Genomic DNA, 18269 nt, shown 5'->3' on the forward strand with positions numbered 1-18269 from the left:
CAGTTTCCCCTATATTTTGAATGGCTTCTCAGTGGAGGAAAAAAGACTGTTTGCTCTCAGAGCAGGCTGGGAGACACACAGGTACGAATGTTGCCTAGCTGTCTGAATGGGTCATTAAAAAGGACTGTCGGAAGCCAACCCCATATCAATGGAAAATCCAAGAAGACAATTGAAAAGCCAATCTCCGGGACTTTGACACCTAGCAACTAATGACCCAGAGGGAGATGGATTTCCCTGCTTCTCAGAAGGGAAGCTGAGCAAAGATCCCAGCTCAAGAACAAAGGACTGGGAAAGTGTGTGTGGGGGGGGCAGGTAGGGGAGACAAGAGGTCGCTGCTGGAGTGAAGTAGGAGGCTCTCACCTGAGAACTGATCAAGGAGGTCAGACTGAGAGACGGAGCCTGAACCTGGGAGTTCACTACAGCTTGGTTGAGCTCTGGGCTAACCAGAATGGTCTATGCCGGGGGGGGGGGGGGGGGGGGCCGAGGCAAACTTTTTGCCCCAAGGGCCACATCGGGGTATGGAAATTGTATGGCGGGCCATGAATGCTCATGAAATTGGGGGTTGGGGTACAGGAGGGGGTGAGGGCTCTGGCTGGGGGTGCAGGCTCTGGGGGTGGGGCCAGAAATGAGGAGCTTAGGGTGCGGGGGGGTGAGGGCTCTGGCGGGGGCTGGGGAAGGGGGGGTTGGGGGGCAGGGGGGGGGTCCGGGCGGGGGCAGGGAGCTGGGGCGTGGGACAAGGTCAGGGGTGCAGGGTCTGAGCGGCGCTTACCTCAAGCAGCTCCCAGAAGCAGTGGCATGTCCCCACTCCGGCTCCTACGTAGAAGCATGGGCAGGCAGCTCTGCATGCTGCCCTGTCCCCACATTTCCTGGAAGCAGCAGCATATCCCATTGGTTCCCAGCCAATGGGAGCTGCGAGGGCAGCGCTTGGGGCGGGACTAGCATGTGGCGCCCCCTGGCGGCCCCTATGCATAAGAGCCGGAGGGGGGACATGCTATTGCTTGCAGGAGCCGCAGAGCCACGGCACACGTGGAGCAGGGCAAGCCCCCCACCCCGCTCCTTGGCCGGAACTCAAGGACTGGATTAAAACATCTGATGGGCCGGACATGACCCATGGGCTGTAGTTTTCCCATGCCTGGTCTATGCTTTAACTTTCAGTTTTCTATGCTAACCTAAGGGCTTCCTAAGCTGTGTTCTAGCTCAGTGCTTCTCAAAGTCGGGCCGCGTTCAGGGAAAGTCCCTGGCAGTCCAGGCCAGTTTGTTTACCTGCTGCGTCCGCAGGTTCGGCTGATCACGGCTCCCACTGGCTGCAGTTCACCACTCCAGGCCAATGGGGGCTGCAGGAAGGGCGGCCAGCACATCCCTTGGCCCGCGCCGCTTCCCGCAGTCCCCATTGGTCTGGGATGGTGAACCATGGCCAGTGAGGGGGAGAGCAAGCGACGGAGGGAGGGGGGCTGGAGTGAATGCAGGCAGGGCCTTGGGGAAGGAGCGCGGCATGGCCTTGGGGAAGGGGCAGTGAAGGGGGCAGAGCAAGGGTGTTTGGGTTTGTGCGATTAGACAGTTGGCAACTGGATCCCAGGGAAAGATAAGGAATTGCCCTGGACACCTCTCCACCACTGCAGTGTGCTGGTTGTGCATCTAGCTGTGCACCTACTCTAGAGGTGGCAGTGTGATTCCTGAATGTATTTAGCTTTGCAACAAAGAAAAGAGAACTGATTATTTTAGTTTAGATTTCTAATAGCAATGAGACCTACTGTATTATAGCCACACGACTGTTAATATGCTTCTATTGTTTGTCAGGGTATCTAGACATAGCTCATAATATACAGTAGCTAAATGGAAATAGATCCTCCTCTGAAGGGTATTCAAATATAATGGAATTGTTACTGGTCTGGTCTGGCAACTGTTAAGTTCCCTTGGGGAAATTCATGCCATTGACCAGCAGGGCTTTAACAATGTGGGTAACATACAGACATCCTGCAAAATCAAACAAAATTTTGGCTCTTTTTCCTGTAACGGCTTCAGCATTCCAGCTTCGGCCAAGCACAGTGAATAAATTAATGTAAATACCTTCTTCCCCAAACAATCTTTCTGAATCCTCTGTTTGTGATGAAGTGGGTTGTAGCCCATGAAAGCTTATGCTCAAATAAATTTGTTAGTCTCTAAGATGTCACAAGTACTCCTGTTCTTTTGCGGATACAGACTAACACGGCTACTACTCTGAAACCTGTTTGTGACTGTCTCCTTTAGCAAATACAGAAGGTTTTCTGTATCCTGCAGGTAGAAGCAATAGATTGCCTGCTTTTTATCCCTTTCCTTTCCAAGAGCAGCTGAACTTATTGATAAAGATCTTTATAGATATGTAGAGCAGTGTACAAAGACTCCTGCCCTGGTTTAGCCTCTGTCATCCCCTAACTCCTCCAAAAAATGAACAAGCAAGCTGGAGGTCAGTGCTCTGTTACTAGAATCAGCATTCTGAAATTAACCTGAGTCCCCAGAATGACACCAGGACTTTCCTGCTGGCCAAATCAAGAATTGGAAGCTCCTTTTTAATTTTTTTTCCCCTGGTGAACAATTGGTACCTATCCACTGACTGCCCCGGTCTAAGGCTTTATAATAGGGCAAAAATGCTTTTCAGGGTGTGGAAAGAGCCCAGTGGCAAATGAAGTGCAGGAAGACAGAGCCAGGAAGGAGTGGGAGAACCCAGGAAGGAGACAAAACAAGTAAGGAGGGAAGGAAGAAAAAAGGACTGGACAGGAGACAAATTTGTGGTAATGACAGACCATGGGAAGAGAAGAGGGAAACAACCAGTTGTGGAGGAGAGTGCCGTCCATAAACTAATAATTGCAAATAATGTTAACTTTCCAGTGCCTTTTCAATGCAGTTTATTATATGCTTCATTTCTCAGGGAAGCTAAAACCTTCATTCCTGGCACCTGCCCCCAGCCCAAGCAGCAACAATGTCCCACAAGGATACTCTGAAAATGTATAAGGTTGGGTAAGAGATAATTAACTGTCAGACCTAGTCCATCCTGCTGCCAGTGCAAGTTAGTAAACGTACAATACAAAACAAATACATTCAGCTAGTTTACATGTTCCAAGTGCTGAGGTTCCTACCATTTCCCTTAAAAATTTATTTTACAGGCTGCTAGTACAGTGGCTCTCAAACTTTTGTACTGGTGACCCCTTTCACATAGCAAGTCTCTAAGTGTGACCTCCCCCCCTTATAAATTAAAACCACCTTTAAATCTATTTAACACTGTTATAAATGCTGGAGGCAAAGCGGGGTTGGGGTGGAGGCTCACAGCTCACGACCCCCCATGTAATAACCTGGCAATCCCCTGAGCGGTCCTGACCCCCAGTTTGAGAACCCCTGGGCTAGTAGATCCTAAAAGTGACTCTCTTTTTCTTTAGTTTTTTGATTCTAGAACAACTCATAAGAACATAAGAAAGGCCGTACCGGGTCAGACCAAAGGTCCATCTAGCCCAGTATCCTGTCTTCCGACAGTGGCCAATGCCAGGTGCCCCAGAGGGAGTGAACCTAACATGCAATGATCAAGTGATCTCTCTCCTGCCATCCATCTCCATCCTCTGACAGACAGAGGCTAGGGACACCATTCCTTACCCGTCCTGGCTAATAGCCATTAATGGACTTAACTCTTCCCTGTCCCCAGACAGGCAACTGCTTACTTAAAAAAAATTTTTTTTTTGATGGAAAGAATGAGAGTTGTGGTATATAAATGTGTCCGTTGAACTGTGCATGAGAAAGCAAACTTTTTAGCCACCATTTATTGCTAAAGTATGTGTGCGTGGAATGCAGAAGGCTCTGGTATTTATTTTAAATGGTACCCATGGGATATACATCTAATTTCTGAGAGACCCTAATGTTACAGAACTACCAGCTCTCACTATTTGGGATTAATTTGAAGGTTGGTTCAAAAGCAAGCCATTCTTGCAAGGAAGGGTACTGAAATGCATGTCACAATAAGATATTTAAAATTTCACTCAGAACTGATTGTTAAATGAGTCCTGTGACAAATCCAGAAGGCACTTATCACAATCTCCCTATTTTTAACCCCCTCCTAAGCTTGGTAACTGGGCAAAAGCATCAGTGCAAACAAATAACAGGAGCCTTAGAGCAAACGTATCATATAGGGTTGCCGATTTCGGTGGTATATATTCCTGGGGGTTTCATCACATGACAATCTTTAATTAAAGATTAATCTTTAATTCCTGGGGACAAGGAAAAGAGCCAGGTTTTTAAAGGTATACAAGTCCCTATCTGTATCTTTAGGTGCATAAATACCTTTACAAATCTGGCCCAACCCTCATGCCTATCATTGTTCCAACAAGAAAATGAAGGTGTTATATCGTCTCCAAAAATGAGGGGACCTGGAACTATTTTTATTAACTGAAACAGCCAAGCCACCAGTCAATCATTCAAACCAGAGAATGAAGCAAACTCTGTGAAATAATTACAGGTTTCAGGGTAGCAGCCGTGTTAGTCTGTATCCTCAAAAAGAACAGGAGTACTTGTGGCACCTTAGAGACTAACAAATTTATTAGAGCATAAGCTTTCGTGGGCTACAACCCACTTCTTCGAGTACTCCTGTTCTTTCTGTGAAATAAAACAATTGTAGGAGTATTCCCACCCTCCGCTCTCTCAGGTGGTTAAAGTTATCCCTGCTGGTCCTCCCCGTTGCTAGGGGGAGGAGCACAAGAGTGAATAGCACCAAGGCACATGGTGTCACCACTCACCAGGCTGCCAGGGGAAGGAAGTGCTGTATTTGAATTACAGCAGCACTTCTTCCACAGGCTGATGTGGGTGGTGGTCAGGATGGACTAGAGCAGTGAATCATAGATTAGGGTTGGAAGGGACCTCAGGAGGTCATCTAATCCAACCCCCTGCTCAAAGCAGGACCAGCCCCACCTCTTCACAGGGGGGCGGGGGAGGCGTTGGGGCTCAAGTGGGTCAATCCGGAAGAGAAGCAGCCAGGGCCCCCTTCTCCCCAAGCCTCCTGAGAGTGGATCTGGAGCACAGACACAGAAACACGCCATGTGTAGGAAAGGCGACAGGTCTCCAGACCGAGCTGCTGCCGGGTTGGCCTGCAGAGTAACGAGGGCAGCAGCGGGCCGTTGCTATTCCGGGCACGTCGGTGTACAGGACGGCTCAGCGGCTGCCGAGGGGCTACGGCGAAGATGCTGGGGTGGGTGGCAGCGTTTCGATGCAGTCGGGGGGGGGGGCCTGGTTGTGAGCGGGTCCGAGCGCCCGCCGTTCCCACTAAAGCCCCGAGACTGGGCAGCCCCGCCCAGGCACACACCCCCCCGGCGGGCAGTCCCAGTCCCAGAGACGCGGGGGGCCGGTTGGCGAAGCGGGGTCACACCGGCTTGCAGCGCGCGCGGGCGTGTGGGGATCTCCCGCCGCGACGGGCAGCCTGGGCGAGCGAGGGTCGCGAGCCCCCCCGGGCTTCTCTGCCCACGCGCGGGGGGGCGGGGCCGGGCCGCCGGTGCAGCATTGGGGACCCGCGGAGGGGCGGGGCCATCCCGGCGTGGGCGGGGCCTGCCGCTGGCGCCCTCCCCGGCGGCCCAAGTTCCGCAGGGTTTGAATGCAGCCCCCTGCAAGATGGCGGGCAGGCGAGGAGGTGAGGGGCCGGCTGGGGATGCCCCCTTCCTGGGTCAGCGGGGATGGGGGTGAGGCGCTGCCCCTCAGGGTCCGTGCGGCCTCCGCCCCCGCACGCCCCGAGACCTAAGGCAGGGCCCCGCTGGCTGCGGAGCCTGCGAGGGGGGGCACTGTGGGGTGCCCGGGGGCGGCGGCGTGCAGTGCCGGGGAGGGGGGACAGTGGGGGGTGCCTGGAGGAGGAACGGGGGGACAGTGTGCGGGGGACGGGGCGGGAGATGCTGGGGGGAAGGGTGGGGGATAGTGTGCGGTGCCCGGGGGGCGGCGGTGTGCAGTGATTTGGGGGGGGATAGTGTGTGGGGCTGGGGGAGGGGTGGCATGCAGTGCCGGGGGGGTCAGTGTGTGGGGCCTGGGGGAGGGGTGGCATGCAGTGCTGGGGGGTCAGTGTGCGGGACCTGGGGGAGGGGTGGCATGCAGTGCCGGGGGGGTCAGTGTGCGGGGCCTGGGGGAGGGGCGGGGGGGACAGTGTACGGTGCCGGGGGGAGGGGCACTGGCCGGTGCTAGGGAAAGCTGTGGGTGGTATCACTGCCCTATGCCTGCGGGAGGCTTTTGGCGGGAGAGGTCGCTGCATGAAGTTAGAAATAGTCAGGGCCTCCCCCAGACTGGGTAACCTCCAATGCCTCTCCCACTCCTCTTCTTTCCAGTAGTGATGTGCTAATTGCAGTTTTGGTTGTGACACAAGTGAAAAATCCCCTGGTAACGCAGAGGAAGGAATTCAACTGTTGTCAAATACTCTTACTAAAACAGGAAAAAAAGCTGTTGCTTTGGGCTCCAGACTTGTGACTTGCTATAAACGTTGGACGATCACCTCCTAACAGAGTTCTGAACTGTTGCCATTATTGTTTCATAGTCGGCACCCTTACATCTTTATAACAGTTACATTGTCTGTAAATTGTAACCCTCCTAAATCTGGACCAATTGACAAGAAATCAGAGATGTTTCTGGAAGAGGGATTTGCCTATGTCTCATCCCAATCTCCATTGTTGCATAGCCAGTACAAGGGTGTTGATTCCACTTGACTAACTGCAGATACTTAGCAGTCTTGTAAAAAAAAAACGTGAAGGGTTTCTACATAACGGCAGTCAAAAGCATGAATTTCTACTGCTAGGGTACCTTAAGGTCAGGGTAACTATTTTTTTGTTTTGTTTCAAAACTGGTAACTATACTGAGAATTTTTTCCTATGAAGAATTAGTATGTCCTAGGTAGCTTTTTTTTTTTAATCATTACATGAATGCACATAGTATCATACGCGAAGCTTGAGGTTTAGGCAGAGAACTATTACAGGCTTACTTTATACTTAATTGGAGTAGCATTGGTTCTGTCTGCCTGTGTGCTACATTTATAGTTCTATAAATATATTGTGGACAATTCTTACAAATTACAATCTGGGGGCTCGGGAGCAGACTAAAAATCAAGTGCTTAATTTTTTTCAACTCAGCTGAGAAATTAAATTAGTAAAGAATCCTATTTTCTTATTGTAGCTTGGTATGTGCCTTGTCTAGCTTCACTTGAGACCATCCAGGAATTATGTAGGAAGGAAAATCTCACATGTAAATCCCTTGGAATCACCAACAGGAATCTAAAGAGTTATGAGGTGGAATATTTATGTGACTACAAGGTAGAAGAGGTAAGATAACTGTCTAGTCTTATAGAACAATTTGATCAATATTTCAGTTTGAAATTTGGAAGTGAGAGGCAGTAGTTTTCCTTAAGGTTTAAAGTGCTAGGCTAGCAGAGGGCTCTTGTTAAGCTACTGCTGATATTGAACAAAATATTTCAGAATGTTGAAGCCTAAAAAATATGTTCTTTAGCTCTGACTCTCTAAGGAAGGAAGGTTCTGCTGAAATAATGGAAATGTTAATAATAGAGCACAAAATGTCTGATCCTTGTACATCAGTGCTAAAGCAAATCTTACTGTGCTTAAATAACAGCGCAGTATGTATTATGATGCTTCTCTTCTCCATTGTTTGCAGTTAAAAGAACACTTCTTCCTCTATAGTACTGCAGTCTGTTCCTTGAACAGTTAAGGCCACATGCTACAACTCGATCCATTGCCAGACCCCAGTTAGGTGCCATGTGTGTGCAGAAGCCGACCAGTGTGTGTCTGGTTTAAGGATTTGGCCTTATTGCTCTATTTCCTTTGAAAACAAACCTCCCTTCGAAATAATTACATTTTACAATACATATTCTTCTTAGTAGTAAATATAGTATTAAGAAGTGTTTTGACTGTATTATTCCTCTAGGATGACTCATGTAACTATTACCAGTAGTACTGTTAGAGGTTTTTTGGTAAGTTTAGGTTTTCTTTTTGTTCTGTGTAGGGTGTTACTTTATTCTCTTTCCTTATAGAAGTTAGTATATATGATCTTAACTGTGGCTGTGCTAACAAACTAACCCATGCTGGTATAATTTAATTGTTTTGGATCATTCTATCCAGCTGTACAGTTATCCGTGTCCTTACAAGTGGTGCACAAAGTACATACCCAGTTACCTTGCATTTGAAATGCTTGATTCTCTACTGTTAGGACCAGATGGCTGTGAATTTAACTGTGGTGTTATGCCTCAATCATAAGGAGGGTGTTAAGGATGTTAGTTTGACTGCCCCTCAGTTTATGCATTTTTGCCACCTCCTTAATGACAATCACTCCTCTGTTTAATTTTATTTACTATGGATGTGATACCAAAGCAGTTGTATCGTTGAACAACCACACTTTATTTTCAAGGTATTTTTGATTAACTGTTGTTGGAAATGTTCTGGCTAAATCTGTATCTATTTCTCTATTTCAAGGGCACAGAGTACTTCCTTGTGAAATGGAAAGGATGGCCAGAATCCTCAAATACCTGGGTAGCTTTGAAAAATCTTAAATGCCCATTGCTCCTTCAGTACTTCCATAGCGACAAGAATGAATATTTATCTCAGCTAAAGCGAGGCAAAGCAGTAATATTGAAAAACCATATTAAAGCTTTGAACCCTGTAGTAGCACAGTACATAGTAAAGAAGGCTAAACAAAGAATAGCTCTACAGAGATGGAAGGAAGAACTCAACCGGAAAAAGAACCATAAAGGAATGATTCTTGTAGAAAACACTGTGGATCTTGAGGGCCCTCCTTTAGACTTTTACTACATTAATGAATATAAACCTGCTCCAGGAATAAATGTAATGAATGGAATCACAACCGGCTGTGAATGCTCTGATTGCCCTGCTGAGAAGTGTTGTCCAGAAGAGGCTGGATTTTTCTTGGCTTACAATAAACAAAAGCAGTTAAAAATCCAACCAGGCTTGCCTATCTATGAATGCAACTCGTACTGTAGATGTGGTCCTGAATGCCCTAACAGGATAGTACAGAAAGGCACACCATATTCTCTTTGCATCTTCAGAACTAACAATGGACGTGGCTGGGGAGTAAAAACCCTTCAGAAAATTAAAACAAAGAGATTTGTGATGGAGTATGTTGGAGAGGTATGTATTTATCTCAGAGATGAATTATTTGGAATAAAAGATTTAAGTGTTAGTAGAATACTTTTTTAAAAATAAAAATTCTTTCCTTTTTCAACACTTTTTGATTCTGTTACATAACAGATAAATATGCACTTGGTGTTAATGAAATACATTGAAGACATCTCATTTGAAAGTCAAATTACCTTTATATTGTATGACCCAGGGTGTTTTCTGCACCAAAGCAATGCAAAGGGGCTGAAATGCAAAAGAGATTCTTGGCATTATGTTTTTTTATATTGTAACTTTTAGAACCAGTCTTGTCTCTTTTCACTTTTTTTTTTTTTTTTTTAAATTGTCTTCTTTACTATCTTGTCACTGACAAGGAATTTGATTATCCTGATCATCTCCCATCTTGACTACCATGGCCTTCTCTTCTAAGGTTCTCTTAATACTGATCTCATCCCAGGCCAAATTATTGCAACAATTATTTTTATCACTTGTCATGCTGATCATGTCAGCCCTTGTATTTCACCATATCTAAACTTGGAAAATAGGTTGTGCTTTAAAACGTATTGGTCAATACCAGTTAACAGGTTGTTAAAATTACTTTGCACCTAGTGCAGACAGGGCAAGTCATCTAACATGGTTTAAAACAGTGTGTTTTTCTAGTTTAGACATGGCCCCTCCTCTGGCTGTATGTGATTATACTTTGTTATTCAGAGGGTAAAACTGAGTGATAAGCTCCCAAATCCAGGTTTCCTATCTCAGGGCTATCTTCAAGGGATTGTTGTAATGTTCACTATTTTTCTTTGTTTGTTATTACCAGAAAAAGATTTCGTTGTGCTAACTCTACCAGTAAAGTATATATTTAAAGTAGAAGACTGGGGATAAACTTGCATAGTCTGCAGCCTCAAGCAGGAGCCCTCTTTCAGGCGGTTTCTGCATATCTCCATTCTGCTGATGGGTGCTGGCCATCCCTGACTAATAAGCTATACCAGTAGAAGTGCAGTTTTGCTTGTATAATTTTGTCTACACTAGGAGCTTCTGCTAGCACCACTGTCAGTCAGGGATCACAACTCTTCACACCTTTGATCAACATAGTTGTGCTGGCAAAAGTCTGTAGTGTAGATATAGCTATAAGCCAGTCCTGCAAAGTGATCCATTTGCAAAAAAGTCACATTGAAATCAGTGGGACTTTCTGTGGGCATTACCGTCTGCATGGGTAAATTATATTACAGAATTAGCACCATACATAGTAACTCAGCAGGGAGTGGGGAGAAAAGGGAAGCTTTGAGAGTAGCTGAAGTTACAAGTGTAACCTGATATATTGATTCTCTCATATGGTGGGGGAACATGGCTGGGTCCACCTTCCCTGAACCTTTTGTGGTTCTGCTTGAAGTGAACAATTCTGTACAGATCTGGTGGAAAAATAATATGGAGGTTTAAGTAGTAAATATAAACTCTTTAGGAGAAACGATAAGGCACTGTAGATAGGGTCGGCTGTAATTGTCTAATGACCACATCCTCCTTTAGGGAGCCTGTGATTTAAAGCAATCTAAAATGTAGTTATGAGGATTACTTCTAGAGGAGTTCAGAGAAGTTGGGGGCAAAGATAAATCACTAGTAGCCCAATTATTATATAGCAGGTCTTTTCAAGTTTTTATTCTACGTTGTATAGAACACAATGGGACCATAACTTTTTATCTGTAAATACATATCCAGGAAAACTGTCCAATATTATATTGCTTGAGGAGAAAATACCATCACTATCTATTAATAGGGCATTAGTGACTTTAGAAACAATCAGTCAATTTAAATAGTTATGTTTAAGTGTTCCTTATTCCTTACAGATACACAGCAACCTTCTTACTTCCTTTAAAGACAAGTCTCCCTACTTCTGTTCAAGAAAATGTAAAAGTTTTTTCTAACTTCTTTGTGGTTTTGTTTCAGTTCAGTAACGGTTAATAATATGATGCAGGTTTCTTTTTTTAGGTGATCACAAGTGAGGAAGCAGAGAGACGAGGTCAACTGTATGACAACCAAGGAAATACATACTTGTTTGACTTGGACTATGACTCGGATGAATATACGGTGGATGCAGCTCGATATGGAAATGTGTCCCATTTTGTGAATCACAGCGTAAGGGCTTTTTTTGTGTGTTAGAGAACTGTCCTGTTTGCACCAAGAATGCCTTCCCCTTCTGTAAATATCTTGATATCAAACACAACTTTAATGGAATTACTTGTTTCATACCAATCTCTTTCTCACCCTCCAAAGAAAATGCCTTGAGAGTGGATTAATGCTGTTAGGGCAGCACAATCACATAAACTTGAAATCTTTGAGGAAAAACTGAAGTCACTTTGTCTCATGATGTTTTAAAAGTCTAAATTAAAATAATACATTTTATGAAACAACGAATGTGAGGGATCCTAAAATGGACAGAGTGCATGAAAGTGAAAGGGGCCTCCAATATTCCCACATGCCCCACAATCCTAATTTTTATTAATGCTTTCTTCTTGTATGTCTAGAAAGATGCCTTTCTTGCAGCATCCAACATAACGTAATAATCAGTTAAATAGGATGGAAGAAATACTGATACATACCTTATTTGGAGCAAAATTAAATATGAAAGAATATAAAGTAACTTAGATTTGAGACATAATGTTTGAAAAGACACAATTATGCTTTAGTTTTCACAAACATTGGGAGTGCAAGGTTGTTTTTTATTAAAAGGATCACTCCACAAGACATCACTTTAAATAGCAATTTTATTTTACCTGTTGAAGTAAAACTAAAAGTGTTTTCACTGTTCCTTACTCTTTCATGTTCAGAATTACCTAAGAGGAAGGTGTCAGCAGTTTCTGAATTAGGGATTTTCATTAAAATGTAAAATAACATGATCTGTAGTCCTGATCCTGCAATGTGATCTATGCGGATGGACCTCTGAGCTCAAGCAGAGATCCACTGGCCTCATTGGAACTCAGCCTAAGGATAAGGGTTTGCCCAAGTAGATCAGATAGCAGAGTTGGGATCATAATCTATTTCCAGCATATTCAATACTTGTTTCCAGACACTCAAAACAAAATTTTCTCTTCAGATAATTGAATGCCAACAGTATAGGAAATAACTGCATAATTTAACCGTTGGCTTTTGATTAATATGATATGAACTATCAACCTCTCTGAAATACAGGAAGAGGAGGAGAGCGTCTGAATGTATTTTTGTTTCAGTTGTAAGTAATGGAGAGAAGGAATTTTCCTGCTTTTTCCATAGCATCTCTCCCCCCCTTCCTCCTTTCCTCAGCACCATTTGTAAACTCACTGGGGAACTTGAAATTGTTTTTTAAAATACTTTTACTTAAACTGAAAAGACCTAACACAGAAGACTTACTTGAACCCAGGCTCTCCTATGCATAGTTGCACAATTTTTTAGTTTAAGAAATTACTATTACTTTTTGATTTGAAGTTAGTAATTACAGCAGTTCATCCGTTTCCTTTTTATTGTGTGCATGAATTGTTGATCCTACACCTACTTTTGTGAAGGTGAGTTTGGGAGAAGGAAGCGATGTGTTTCTAGATGTTGCTAGATACTCTGCACTTTTGAAAATCGGGCTGCTGTATTTAGATGTCTAAATATGAATTTTGGAGGCTGACTTCAGGCACACATTTTTTGAAAATACGTGACTAAGAATTCTGTCCAAAGGCAAGACATGGGTAGAATTTTCAGAAACGCCTAGCTAACGTAGGAGCAGAGTCCCATTTACTTTGGAAAATTGTATATATAGTTAGCAGCACACTTCCCTAATTAATGCTCTGGCTTTTTTCATGGGCTGTTAGATAACTACAGAGGCCAAACAAGTATGAACTAGAGACCAGAACTCCCACCCACCGCACCAGGATAATATTTTTGCCCTTTGGAGTAAAGTTGAGGTCTGATTTAAGTACAGTTAGTAGGTGTGGCTTGAAAAGGTCACTCTCCCACCTTTTCATCCTTTAGTAACTCTTGTTTAAGTCTGAAATAACTTTAGATTGCCTTTTTTGAAATTGTTTTGATTCACCCACTCCACCCTACTAAGTTGCAATCACTTTCAAGCTGTAACTCTTTTTTACTGTTTTTTTGGTTTTGTTTTGTTTTTTAATAGGTTGTTATAGTTTTAGTGTGCTATACCTGAAGAAGAGCTCTGTATAGAGGTGGAGTTGGAGACAAAAGCTTGTCTCTTTTCACAAACTGAAGTTGGTTCAATAAAAGATTCTCACTCACCTTGTCAGTGTACTATACCCACTCAGCCACGGTGTCAATACTGTTACTTAATAGGGCCCTGCTTTCATTTAATAGTGATGTTTCAACAGATGTAATTCTGTTGACTTACAATGGCAAAAATCACAAGTAACTCCACTGAAACTGAGGAGACTCAGCCCCTAAATTGTTATAGTGTCACTTTCTTCTCACTAGTAGCACACAATACGTTTTAATTGCCATTCTCTACACTGTGTCTACAGTCTAATTTGATAGCAAATGTACACCTGAATTACAAAACTATCACTTTGCTTTGCAGTGTGATCCAAATCTTCAGGTCTTCAATGTTTTCATTGATAACCTTGATCTACGTCTTCCTCGGATAGCACTGTTTTCTACGAGAACCATCAAGGCTGGAGAAGAGCTCACCTTTGATTATCAGATGAAAGGTATGTAGAGTGTAAATCTTTGTGTGCAGGATAGATGGTACTAGCTGGTGTTGTTGCAGCTTGATCAATTTTCAGCACGGGTTTGCTGAAATCAAAGTGTTTTACTTCCTCTTTTTGGAGAGACCACTTTCTTCTCTGTTTTTTCCACTGTTATGCCAACACCTCCTTCCAGCTAAGAGGGCTGGATGCAGCTCCCACTTAATCCAGTCAATAATCTCTGCAGGACAGGTTTAAAGAATGATGCACAGCACCCCTATGCATATAACAGTATATTAAGTGAAGTGGATTAGAGCCCTGCATGGGACTATTTTTTTTTTTTTAATCCAAACAAAAAAAAAGGTTGGTTTGTTTATATATATATATATATATAAAATATGGAGAGCTGGGTGGCTGGAGGTGGTGGCTGCTGGCCGGGAGCCCAGCTGTGAAGGCAGAGCTGCCACCAGCAGCAGCACAGAAGTAAGGATGGCATGGTGTGGTATTGCCACCCTTACTTCTGTGCTGCTGCCTTCAGAGCTGGGCACCTGGCCAGCAACCGCTGCTCTCTGGCCACCCAGCTTTGAAGGCAGCGCAGGGGTAAGGATGGCAATACTGCGACTCCTCCCCTACAATAAACTTGCAACTCCCCCTCCCCCACTACATCCTTTTGGGTCAGGACCCCCAGTTTGAAAAACGCTGGTCTTCCCTGTGAAATCTGTGTAGTATAGGGTAAAAGTACACAAAAGACCAGATTTCACGGGGGGAGACCAGGTTTCACGGTCCGTGATGTGTTTTTCACGGCCATGAATTAGGTAGGGCCCTAGTTATGCATTTGGTATTCCGAGACCATTGCCTATTGTCCTGACCAATATACTCTCATTACTTCCTCTTGCTTCCTTATCTGTCTGTCTAGATCCACCTGTTGTCTTTTTGTACTTTAGATTTCAAGCTTTTTGAGCAGGGACCGCCGCCTTAGTCTGTGTTTATACAGCACCTAGCATAATGGGGTCCTCATCCTTGATGAGCTCAGAGCCAATCCACAATAATCTGTACAATAAGATTCCAGGATTGTCACTTTGAAACCTAAAATGTCTGTGGAGTCAGTGTGAAGCAATGAAAACAGATACAAGCATGGTTGAGAACTCTTTATTTAGAATGTCACCAGGTTCAATCATCACTGGGATTCATGGTATGTTACCGTTCAACGTTTAAATTCTCAACCATTTAGACTTCATGAATTTCACCCATGCAACAGCATGAGCTTTGAGCTACTAGTAAATAATAATTTTAAATAACAATTCTTCAGACTTATACTAATGCTTAACTTTGCGCACACACAAGTAGTCCCATTCAATTCAGTGGGACTTACTCACATGTGTGAAGCTAAATATGTGCATAGGTCTTTGTTGAATTGGGGTCTTAAACTGTAAGCTTTTTTTGGAGGGCAGACACTACCTTTTTCTTTCTTGCACAATTCCAAGCACAATAGCAATGCCTAACAAATAATATCCATTTCCAACAACCATCAGTTCTGTTTCTGTATATTCTTGTGTTTAGGTTCTCTAGATGTGACTTCGGACTCTGATGCTGTCAGCCCAACGAGAAAGAGGATCAGAACTGTGTGCAAGTGTGGAGCTGTGTGTTGCAGAGGGTATCTCAACTGAATTCTCAATAGCCAAAGTTGCAAATAAATTATTTCATTTTGTGTCTTTTTAAATGTATTTTAGGAAGACTGCTGTTCTAGTTCACTTATACTTACGAATTGGAGTATTTTTACGTATGAGTGAATCAATATAATGAAAACAAAGCATTAAATTTGTATTTGAAAATGTCATTAGCCAAAGAAAGAGATCTGATATTACAACTGCTCTTAAGTATGAAAACTGGCTATGTGGATTAAAAACTAGATCTCCTTGGAATTATTTGCACACTGTGGATTAAGAGCTGATGGAGGTGCATGTTAATGTGACATCAAAGTTGAATATTCAAGTGTGTTTGATTCCAGTCCTGTGAAGAGCTGATTTCAATATGAGGGAGTTCCACATCTTGTGCTCTATGAAATGGAAATCCAATACCATTGATGTACTAGAAATCACAGTTGACTTACCATTTTTCTTAAAAGGTTTCAAGAAGTAGCAGTAAAATGTGGGGCCCCGATCCTCCATTGGGATCTACCGCCATTAAATTCTGCATAGGTACACTTCATAGAGTAGACTTAAGAAATAGTTTTCATTTTTTTTGACGTATCCATGGAACTTCACACAAGGAGACTGATCAGTGTTAGCAGATGCTGGATACAAGATTGGGTAGTAATCACTGAAACAAATCATTGGTGAAGGTTTGGAAAGCGATAGACAGGCATTGAGTAAAAATAATAGCCAATATTTCTTTCATGAACCTAGTGCATTGATACCCAGTTATATGGCATAGACATAAAAGTATCCCGGCAATGTAATTGTATCAACAGCTGTCTTATATTATGTTACAAACTTTTACATATTGTGAATTTTTTCTACCTAGTGGTAGACTTTAAACACACTATGCCAATTTTTTTTTCCTGTTGTAATAACATAACTTCAGTGAAGTTACAGAAAGGGTGAATTTGCCTATTTACTATAGACAGTAGTAAGACGTTTTTTGAATCTTGAATGTAAAAGGCTGAAAAACTTACTGTTCTTCAGCTTCTTGAATATTTGTTTTTTCTGTTAAACTTCTGATATTTTTGAAGATTATTGAAAATGTGATGATGTATGCTAAATTGTTCTTGACTTCAGAGAAACACCCAACAGCAATTAAGTTAGTTGTAGAGTATGGGTGGAACCACATAGTAACTGTACTCCAGGGACAAAAGTTCAATGCTTATTTTCTCATTGATTGTAAACATTGCATATTTCTTGGAAGTGATGTACAGAATCTTTAAGGGGATCAGGCATAACTGCTGCTCATCAAATAGACATTTGCTGTATATCATGAAGTCAGCTACTTACTTTTATAAGGTACAGTGCTGTTGGCTCAGGCGGTTGAAGTCAAGTGTTCAGCCTGTGATTATCTACTCGGTTTGTTAAAAATATGCCTTAAATTTCATGTTTGTTGAAGGACAATATGATCATTTGTTAATTTAAAAGCACAAATGTACATGAACTGCAGAACTGGCTCTGTGTAGGGATAGTGACATTTTGTACACCAAGGCTTATCCAATTTGTGATTGGGCATACATGTTGGGGGCTATTAGCAATGCACAAAGCTATGTATCTGCTTGCAAACTGAAGAATGTATAATTTTAAAGTAGATGATTTATATTGTTTAATGAATGGCACACTAATTGCTTAGGTTTAAACACATCTAACATTGCTATGCTACCTGGAGTTCAGGCTTGGATGAAACTGCTGCATCTAGTCATTTTTAAAGGTATTATTGTTATCGGATAGAATTAGTCATGTGTCTCCCCTATAAGTATTTTATAAATCTTAAGGGAATCTTAAATGCCCTTTTTAAAAAAAAATTGTTTGAGCCAAATTCATTCCTCTTCCATTTACATATGGCCCCTGTAAATGGGGTTGTGTGCGCCCATGTAATCCTTCATTTAATTTCCTTGCCCCTGTCCAAACTGCTCCCCAGGCTCTCTGTCTACAAGACATGAAAGGCCTCAGATACTTTGGTTGGCTGCTCTGCTCTTTCCGCTTTAGCCCTGCTCATGGGTATCCTTAACAAAATACATGGATAAGCAATTACAGATATCTACATTTTAAGTAGATAAAGGTCTGCCAGCTGCCAAAACCTGAATTTAGGTCCTGTCTACTTAAAAGTCAGTGTGTATAAGACTGGCTGCTATTCTCTAGGGGCTGTGTGTTACCTCTCCTGCAGGCCACAGACAGGACCCTGGATTCAAATCTTGGCAGGTCACAGGAAATTATTAGATATAAAGTCTACTGCTGTATCCTGTTATTTATTTAGGACCTCAAACCATGGTTTGTGTTTACCTATTTACAGTGCAGTTCAATTTGCCTTGTGTTAATGGGACATTAAGTTGTTTTTAAATGTGATGTTGAAAAAGCTGTTTTCAGTTTCTTAGCAAGCTCAGGCCAGCCTTGCTTTGGCCTTTTCTGCTTTTTTGTAGGCATTACCACTACAGCTGTGCGAATAGCTCTTGGGTACTGGTAATCTGTTAACTGTCTTCTGGCTGGTTTTGAGGTAGCAAAACTAAAAATGCTGCAGCATCCTCACCAAGCAAAAGCTATTGTGTATTTATTTAAGTTCTCAGTTATACCAACTCTTTGTGTATTGGGGCTGTGTACGTGTTTATAACCTCAGGAACATTACTTTTTCATAAGATATGTGACATCTTTCTCTGTAATAGCAGTTTCCTATAGTTTCTTTTGGTAAAATAAATTAAATTTAGTTTTTTCTTTTGTTGTTGGCAGAGTATAACTACTACCGTCCCTGCTGTAGGTCTTACATTTTGTTCATATAATCTCTCATACAGCATTAGCCA

General features: G+C 43.0%; 1 protein-coding gene across 2 annotated transcripts; it reads left to right on the plus strand.

Moving 5' to 3' along the window:
• Positions 1-5556: 5556 nt before the first annotated feature.
• On the plus strand, positions 5557-18004 carry SUV39H2 (suppressor of variegation 3-9 homolog 2). 2 transcript variants are annotated; one of them, XM_034765298.1, is made up of 6 exons: positions 5557-5638; positions 7156-7301; positions 8463-9134; positions 11106-11252; positions 13669-13798; positions 15335-18004. In XM_034765298.1, the coding sequence occupies exons 1-6, from the start codon at positions 5620-5622 to the stop codon at positions 15439-15441; spliced, it is 1221 nt and encodes a 406-aa protein (XP_034621189.1). In that variant the 5' UTR covers positions 5557-5619; the 3' UTR covers positions 15442-18004. The 2 variants fall into 2 exon arrangements, with proteins under 2 accessions (XP_034621189.1, XP_034621199.1); XM_034765308.1 differs by lacking the exon at positions 7156-7301 and having other exon boundaries at positions 5560-5638.
• Positions 18005-18269: the final 265 nt, after the last annotated feature.

This window comes from Trachemys scripta, chromosome 1, assembly GCF_013100865.1.
Source record: "Trachemys scripta elegans isolate TJP31775 chromosome 1, CAS_Tse_1.0, whole genome shotgun sequence".
In the NCBI taxonomy this organism is placed as follows: Eukaryota; Metazoa; Chordata; order Testudines; family Emydidae; genus Trachemys; species Trachemys scripta.

Bases quoted from the DNA above. Each gene is read 5' to 3' on its own strand.
- SUV39H2 (XM_034765298.1), top strand. The intron at 7,302-8,462 runs GTAAGATAACTG...CTCTATTTCAAG, and splicing joins GTGACTACAAGGTAGAAGAG to GGCACAGAGTACTTCCTTGT. The intron at 11,253-13,668 runs GTAAGGGCTTTT...TTTGCTTTGCAG, and splicing joins CCCATTTTGTGAATCACAGC to TGTGATCCAAATCTTCAGGT.